This window comes from Littorina saxatilis, linkage group LG1 (genome assembly GCF_037325665.1).
Source record: "Littorina saxatilis isolate snail1 linkage group LG1, US_GU_Lsax_2.0, whole genome shotgun sequence".
Lineage (NCBI taxonomy): Eukaryota > Metazoa > Mollusca > Gastropoda > Littorinimorpha > Littorinidae > Littorina > Littorina saxatilis.
The window spans coordinates 56,604,231-56,612,957 of record NC_090245.1 but is presented as its reverse complement, the minus strand read 5'-3'; the positions used below and the strand labels follow the sequence as shown (position 1 = coordinate 56,612,957).

The following is an 8,727-nucleotide window of genomic DNA, read 5'->3' as shown; positions in this document are numbered from 1 at the left end:
TATATACGGCTTGTGTCTGTCTGTGTGTGTGTTCGCGATGCACGGCCAAAGTTCTCAGTGGATCTGCTTCAAATTTGGTGGGCATATTCAGGTAGACCCCGGACACAACCTGGTCGATGAGAATTTTCAACACGTGCTCTCAGCGCGTAGCGCTGAACCGATTTTGGTTTTTCTGTAGATCCACTCCCAGTAACTCTTCCTTATCTTCTCCAGTGTTTTGCGCGTTTATCTCCCTTCCTTCGTGTGCTGGCGAAGCCGGCGTACACCCGGCAAAGCCGGGTCCCCGGCGCAGCCGGGTCCCCAGCGAAGCCGGGTATTCGGCTCTACTTCTTCCCGGCGAAGCCGGTACCCGGCAAAGCGGGTAATCATTTAGTATATCTATATATATATAAGGACAATACATGTATTTCCTGTGCAAAGAAAGAGAGAAGTTATACAAGTCGCGTAAGGCGAAATTACTACATTTTGTCAAGCTGTGGAACTCACAGAATGAAACTGAACGCACTGCATTTTTTCACAATGACCGTAGTCCGCCGCTCGTGCAAAATGCAGTGAAATTAACGAGCCTGTTTAGCGTGGTAGTGGTTGGACTGTGCTGCATAGCACGCTTTTTTGTACCTCTCTTCGTTTTAACTTTCTGAGCGTGTTTTTAATCCAAACATATCATATCTTTGAGCAGGTCGGTTTCAGTTTTAATAAACAATTCTAGAGAATTGTGTATCTTATATTTGAGTCTTTCGTGTTTTAGACATTGATGCATTTAATAGTTTTAATGAGTTGCCTTTTGTTTTATCATTCTGGTGTTTATCTAGATGTGCTGTGTATCTTATAAGAAGTTCTTAAAAGTTCGAAGTTATTTTAGCATATAGGTTTTTTTATGGTCTTAACAGTTAAACATGTATTACGTTATCATTAAGATTCATGCTTTGTTAGCACTAAACAGTTGTTTTAACCAGTCTGGTTTTTCTCTTGTTTTCATCTTATGAACATTCTAAATGTTAGACTAACTTATTGTCTTGTACAGAATAACAACTGTGTGAATGGTGCATGCTATACTGAATGAAAGAGTGTGACATGAAGTTCTTGTACATCATTGTAAAGAGTGTGAATGATGTTTTAGTTTAGATGTCAAGCGCTTAGAGCAAGCCTTTTTAACGAAAGTTTTTGATTTAGCGCTATATAAATGTTCTTATTATTATTATTATTATTATTATATCTATGTTTTTGGAATCAGGAACTGACAAGGAATAAGATGAAATTGTTTTTATATCGATTTCGGAAATTTTATTTTAATCAGAATTTTTATATGTTTAATTTTCAGAGCTTGATTTTAATCTGAATATAACATATTTATATGTTTTTGGAATCAGAAAATAATGAAAAATAAGATGAACGTAATTTTGGATCATTTTATAAAAAAATAATTTTAATTACAATTTTCAGATTTTTAATGACCAAAGTCATTAATTAATTTTTAAGCCTCCAAGCTGAAATGCAATGCCAAAGTCCGGCCTTCATCGAAGATTGCTTGGCCAAAATTTCAATCAATTTGATTGAAAAATGAGGGTGTGACAGTGCCGCCTCAACTTTTACAAAAAGCCGGATATGACGTCATCAAAGACATTTATCGAAAAAATGAAAAAAAACTTCTGGGGATATCATACCCAGGAACTCTCATGTAAAATTTCATAAAGATCGGTCCAGTAGTTTAGTCTGAATCGCTCTACACACGCACAGACACACACATACACCACGACCCTCGTCTCGATTCCCCCTCTATGTTAAAACATTTAGTCAAAACTTGACTAAATGTAAAAAATGCTTCTCTCTTTTATTAAAGGCTCTGTATATGTTGTACACTATATTGGCAGTATGTGATGAGTAAATATTATGCTGTTCCACATTGTGTTTGTGTATGGGAGGATTGACTACATTGTGTTTGAGGGAGAAGGTAGCATTATTATTTTGCTTCTTTGATTTCCTTTTATAATCGTTCTGTTTTCATATTCCACCTATAAGGGTGATACTTCAGACATTGTATGTCAATAAATGGTACATCTGCCATGATGCCTAACCAGGTTTTTGTTTTATTTCTACAGTAAGATTAGATCTCGGAGAGGTGAAGGCAAAGTGGCTTGAGGAGGTTGGCCCACACCATGTGCGAAGTATAGCTGAGCATTACAGTGTCTACAGCGACCTCTTCGGCACAGCGTTCTTCTACAACACCATGCCCATGTCTGTCTGCTATGACTATGATGACGAGTTTGTCACACCTGTTTACTATGGTAACAGAATCCCCCCTTCTGAGGTAAGGGTTTTCAAGTGTATGTTACGAATGGGTTTTTATAAACTTACTTACGATGTACACACAAATCACTCACACTCTCTATTCCAGGTTCGACCTCACTCATAACAATAATCAAGAAGGGGAAAACAGTTTAACAATTTACTTCCGTACTTTGCATCCGAATACTACACAATACATTCAACATACATACAATGCAAACCCGCAAAATATTAAGTTATTCATCCCGGTTACACAAATGATTTCCTAACTGGCCTTAACTCGCACACACATGCATTTCGCTTTCTCACTTTACCACAGTCTGATTTTGACGACGATGACGATAATGATGATGACGACAACGACAGGTTATGACCCAGGGTGAAGACGAAGGCGGTGCATAGTGGCGTTAATGTTTACGATGAACACTGTACGGAGACGTGGACAATGGACATGACGACGATGGTACTGGTGCAGTCATTCTCTCATGCTTTCATCCTCTTTGTCGCTCATCCTTTCTGGCTGCCGAAGGAGACTGTCTCGTTGGGGGTTGCCGGACTCGTTCCTCTCGGTTCCTCCCTTTTGTCTGACGTACAAAGACAAGGACAATAATAAGTCTCTGGCGTGTAAACTGGCAATGTTGTATACATATGTATGGAGTTGGCCAGTTTACATAAACACTACTAATAATTCGATACTTTAACTAAACCAGTTTTACAACATCAAAGAATATTTACCTCACTTCGGCAAGTCATTTACTCTATGTAACTTCCATCTGTCCTCTGTGACAATTCAGGTAAAAGTGACCGGGACAGCTCACCCGTCCACCAGTTGGGGTGGATTCACAAAAACTTCACGTGCAACGTGACAAGACAAAAATCCGTGGGTGTTTAGGCTGTCAACCCTAGCATCCATAGGTGCTTGCACTTGACATTATATTATACCCAATTAATCAAAATCATGTTCGTAACAGTGTACCTGTGGTAAAAGCAAGTTCTGTTTGAGGGTTGATACCCATTGATCCTCTTGCATCACAGATCTAGATTTTGCTCTGAAGACAAAAGTACCAACATATTTTTAAGCAAAAAAAAAAAAGTTAAGCAGTACGTCGCATGGATACATTGAAGTTTAAAAACAAGACAAACAAACAAACCAAGCAATCAATCAAACAAACGAAAAACACCCATACCCTCCTAACTAAACAAGAAGCAAAACCAATCCCTTCATCCTATTCATGAAATGTAACCCTTGTTGCTTGTTGAACTGATTGTGACGTTGTATCCGTGAAACAGGCAGCAGTTCCGCCCTTCGTGGACTACGAGAGTGACCCCGACACACTGTGGACACTGGTCATGTCCAGCCCTGACGCTGACCTGCAGCACAACGACAAAGAATGTCTCCACTGGCTCGTGTGAGTTCCATTACATAATCAATCTGCTACCCTGCAAAACACACACAGCCAACGGGGGAAAAAATCACGCATTCACACACAAAGCCAACGAATAAACATGTACACACACACGCACACACATACACACAAAGCCACAAAAACCCATGCACACACACACACAAGCCCCCCCCCCCAAAAAAAAAAAAAAAAACACAAGCACACACACACACAAAAGCACACACACACACAAAGAGCTCAATCAGGGGATTTATTTATAACCAAATTTTCTTCACATGTTGCATTTTTAACCACATAATATGCTTCCACCTGAATTTTTTTGTGTGACATGCTTTAGTTCCTATCCATTCAGAAATCAGTGAGCGTGTTCTTTCCATCTCTGATTCAAGTTTTTCATTGCTGTTTGATGTCAAAGGCAAAATGTCAGTGATATACCTCTGTGGGTGAGAAAGAACACTTTATTATTGCTGCAACGTGGTTATGAGCCAGACCTTATAGGGGCATACAAAGGCCTAAAGATTCTACAGCCTGTGTTAATGTTGTGATTGACAGAGTACAGTGGAACCCCTCTTTTAAGTCCTCCAAAAATCTGAGAAAATTTGGTCTTAAGAAGGAGGGAGTCTTACATTTTACAGAGGTTATTAACAGAAATTCTGATATAAACAAGGTCTTAAAAAGGAGGGAGTCTTACATTTTACAGAGGTTATTAACAGAAATTCTGATATAAACAAGGTCTTAAAAAGGAGGGAGTCTTAAATTGGGGGGCCTTAAAAGGGGGGTTCCACTGTATTCACTTATTTTTCCTTTTCATTCCAGGACCAACATTCCAGGGTCAGATGTTGAGAGTGGGGAGACCCTGTGTGACTACCTCCAGCCCTTCCCAGTGAGAGGTGCGGGCTATCTGCGATACATCTTTCTTCTCTACAAACAGAACAAAAGGATTGACTTTACCTCACACAAAAGATCTCCAAACTGGTGAGGCATACTTGTATTGTAACTTAGGATCACACACGCGCAATCATGCATGTACCGACACACCCATGCATTCTTACACACATACACCCGCACACATTCAAATGCATTCTGTGTATGTTTTGGTTTGCACTGAATGTCAAGGGAGGTTCGGGACTTGGTAAGCAAGTAATAGGAACGTGTCAGAAATTCTAAGTCAGACTCAAACATCTTACATGTATTTTGACTAGCCTTGATGTTTTCTTTCAATAAAGCATTACAAAAACACCGACATTTCGATGACACATTATTCATGTTGTAATCTTGACCTTGCTACCGTTTGAGTGTTGTTCTCAGGACTAGGTCTTGGGTCACTGACGCATTGGTTTGACTCCTAGCTGGCTTCTCGACCATCTTACACATAATTGACCAACTGACCTGTTGTCGTCTGAGTCTGGGAGCAACACTGCCATTTATAAGTTTTCATATTTGACGATGACAGTGATGTGAGATCTGAGCCTTCATTTCTTTTTCCAGTAAATCCTTGACAGAGCGGACATTCAGCACTCTAGATTTCTACCGCCAGCATCAAGATGACATCACTCCAGCCAGCGTCTGCTTCTTTCAGAGCCAGTGGGACAGCTCTGTCAAGTCCATCTTCCATGACGTGCTGGGTAGGCTTTTATTACCAACAACAAAGGAAAAACAGTGGGGACAAACAGAAGATAATTTCTCGGACAGTGTAAAACAAAAGATATTTTGTTCCTGACAGCATTCTAAAAATGTTGTTGATTGTCGTTTCTCCTTTTGTCTAATTAATTTTGTGATGGTATAATGACTGACACAGTAACTGGTCTAAGTTGTGTTATGTCGCATGGCAGGTTTTTTTTCTCTCAATAGTTTCGTCCAATCTGTTGTAACAAAAAGATGTTTCAAAATTGAACATGTTAAAGTAGAAATGCAAAAAAGGGAAAAGAAGATGTCTGGATAGAGACAAAACACGCATGTATAAACATACAATTAGAAAATAATAAAGAAAAAGATTAACAAAGGAGGTATAAAAAACAAACAATTAAAGCTTGTTTGCATATTTTTGTTTCATTTGAAGATGCTGTTTTAGTAGGTACATAAGCTGCCATGATTCATCCTGCATTTCAATTTAGAATTTCAGTTATTTTTGTTTAACAGGGCAAGCACAGATTGATTTGTATTCTGACCAAGCTGTTTTGAATGTAACTGTTATGTGGATTCACAGGGATGAAAGAGCCATCATTTGAATTCATCCGTCCACCCAACTATCACCCGAAGCAGAAACGCTACCCAATCAAGCAGCCCTTCAATCTGTAAGTATTGCCTTTCATTCTGATGAGAATGATGTATTGCGTTTTGTTTTTTAGCATTTCTTTTTGCCTTCAACTTGAGTTACGTTTGTGGTCAAAAGGTTGTGGATGACAATGTAAAGTTCAACATAGCCGCTACTTTTTTTTATTCAAAGGTACAAGTTGACTTTTGTATTGTGGTAGCTCCAGAATTAGTATCTTCTTCTTCTTCCTGTTTTTGTTCTTCTTCTTCTTCTTCACCTTGTTGTTGTTGTTGTTCTTCTTCTTCTGCGTTCATAGGCTAAAACTCCCGTTTACAGTTTTTTTCCTCTCTTTTATATGACCAATTTTTTCCCCTGCTATTAAGGCAGCTTTATTTAATTTTTTGGGGGGGATGCATGCTTGCTATTTGTGTTTCTATAACCCATCAAACTCGGACGTGAATTACAAGATCTTTTCTGTGAATACTTGGTATTGTGCATGAGTGTACACACAAAGGGAGATAAGGCACTAGCAGGTCTGCATAACAAACTTTAAGATTTTTAATTTTTTTTCTTCAGATTTTGATATTACTTCCTTGTTGTGCTTGCTGATGCTAAATGTTGCTGTAGATTCCACAGACCTTAACGTTTGAGAAGTTGGACAATTGGACACCAGTTGGTCTTGCAGGCTGTTGGTGGGGAAACTGAAATTATCTCCCATTGACCACATTTCATTTAGCACAAGGGTCATGATTACTCTCCCAGAAATACTGCAGTTGAGTTGCTCTTGTCTTTGCTGTAATTATGTAGGAGTATAGAGGTTTGGGGTTCTGGTGTAAGGGATGTATGTTGTTATTTTTCATTTGTTTATGTCTCATTTTAGTGTCCATATCGCTTTTCCCTCTGATTGCACTGGCAGGGTACTTCCTTAATGTTAGTGGTTCCTTTCTTTTTGTTCTCACTAGTCAGATAAATACTCCAGTCTCTGTGTTGTCATGGCAGTGGGCTGCGGGTCCTCCAGATTGCCCTAGAGCTTTTGGGCCACTGGTGTGGGGTCTGGCTAGGTCCTCTTTCTCAGCTCCTAGTAGAGTGGGTAGGACCGCAGCAGATGTTGCTGTCGTCTAGTTGTCTGAGTCTGGTGGGGGCCCTGCCCTGTACTCTGTTTGGCTGATGCAGAGATTGAAGTATGGATTATGTTTCAGGCGGTTGTGGCCTATCCTGAGCCTGAATACCTGTCCGGTCAACAGGTGTAGTAGGGGTCTGTCATGTCGTGTGGGTGTTGTTGTCTCCACTTGTTTTGCTGCTTAGCCTTGATGATGATCTTGACTTCAGGATAGCTGGTAGACCTATCCATCCACCTGTTCTTTTGCCGAGGAGTGTGCAGAGGGAGGCAAGAGTGGAAAGCAGGTCGTTCAGGTCTGTTGCTAGACTGTAGGGCCTGCAGGGCAGATAGGGTGTGATTGTCAGGAAAACAACGTAAGGGCTGACCTTGAAATGGGCTCCTGCTGTGTGCAGGGTGCTGTCTCAGTTTTGTAGTTCATGGAGTAGAGACTGATAGCAAAGCAGATCCTGTCTTCTCTGACTGCTGGGCGAAGGTGCACGAACCAAAAGTGGGCGCCAGCCAAATGGGAGAGAACAAACCGCAGGGTCTGATTTGTTGAAATCACAACAAATTTCGATTCCAACCAATCCAACACCGCGGCTAGCTCCCGTCTGGTTGGTTTCTTTCTCATGCACCTCCGCCCTGGGTTATGAAGGTTGACTCCTGCCCCTCCATTTGTACTGCATCCTCAGCAGAGCCATATCAGTAAAGAACACAGGGGGCCAGGACTCTTTCGCTCTCATACTTAAAGGTGTGGGACTTTTTTCAGGGTTGCTCTGAGAGTCTTTCAGGCTTACGCCAGGGATGCTGCACTGAGGGGGAGGGGGGGGGGGGGGGGGGGGGGGGTCAAGATTGGGGTTTTAGGGGCTCCCTTAATTACTCTAGGCAGGGACGGCAAAACACTGAAGGTTCCTGTCTGCAAGAAGCTATTTCAACATCAGACTACTTTTATTGTGTTATTTCTTGCAGGTACTTGGACCGTTACAGAGACGCAAAAGACATACAGGAAGAAGTGCTAAAAGAGAGATTAAAACGTGTAGATCCGTTTAGCCCACCCGCTTCAACTGCTGCATACCCCAACATCTATCGCCTCCCTCATTCAGTGCCCACTTGGATGAGGTTGCGCATCAAGAACATGCGCCTGGGCAAGCACCAGTGGAAAGACATGAATCCTGACCCTTGAGATGTGACTGTTTGTATGTGTGTATGTATGTAAGCATGCATGTGTTTTGGGGAATGTTTGGATGAAAAGTCAGGAAAATAACTTCATGTGTGTGTTATGACAATGACAAGAGTACACAGTTGGTTGAGAAGAACATTGATTTTAATTATACTGAAGCATGAAGGACTGTTTACAAATAAAGGATGCTGTGCCTGCTAGTTAGTGTGTTTGTGTATGTATTACTTTAACTGGCGAGGTGGAACTACAAGTTTATTTAATAGAAACTAGCCACCATCCATATCACTGTCACAGATTTTTGCAGTTCTCTCCCCTTGATGGATGGCAGCTACTGGTGTGGTTGAAAACAGGGTTAACCACACAAGATAAAGCCAACTGTTTTCACTAGGCAGCCACTATTCCATATTTGACAACATGTGACACATCTGCCTGACTTTAATTGTTGTTTAGACTGTGTGGGAGATCAAAACCGTGTAAGTGTGTGTTTGTGTGTGTGTGTGTG

General features: G+C 40.9%; 1 protein-coding gene across 1 annotated transcript in view; it reads left to right on the top strand.

Annotated features, from left to right (window-relative positions):
* Positions 1–8,425, top strand: part of LOC138974844 (large ribosomal subunit protein mL38-like) — a 10,815-nt gene extending 2,390 nt beyond the window's left edge. The window contains exons 3-8 of the mRNA XM_070347572.1: positions 2,100–2,308; positions 3,577–3,695; positions 4,509–4,667; positions 5,181–5,317; positions 5,899–5,986; positions 8,015–8,425. Of these exons, the coding sequence (XP_070203673.1) occupies positions 2,100–2,308; positions 3,577–3,695; positions 4,509–4,667; positions 5,181–5,317; positions 5,899–5,986; positions 8,015–8,228 (926 nt within the window). The 3' untranslated portion in view covers positions 8,229–8,425. The remainder of the gene's footprint in view (positions 1–2,099; positions 2,309–3,576; positions 3,696–4,508; positions 4,668–5,180; positions 5,318–5,898; positions 5,987–8,014) is intronic.
* The last annotated feature ends 302 nt before the right edge of the window (positions 8,426–8,727 follow it).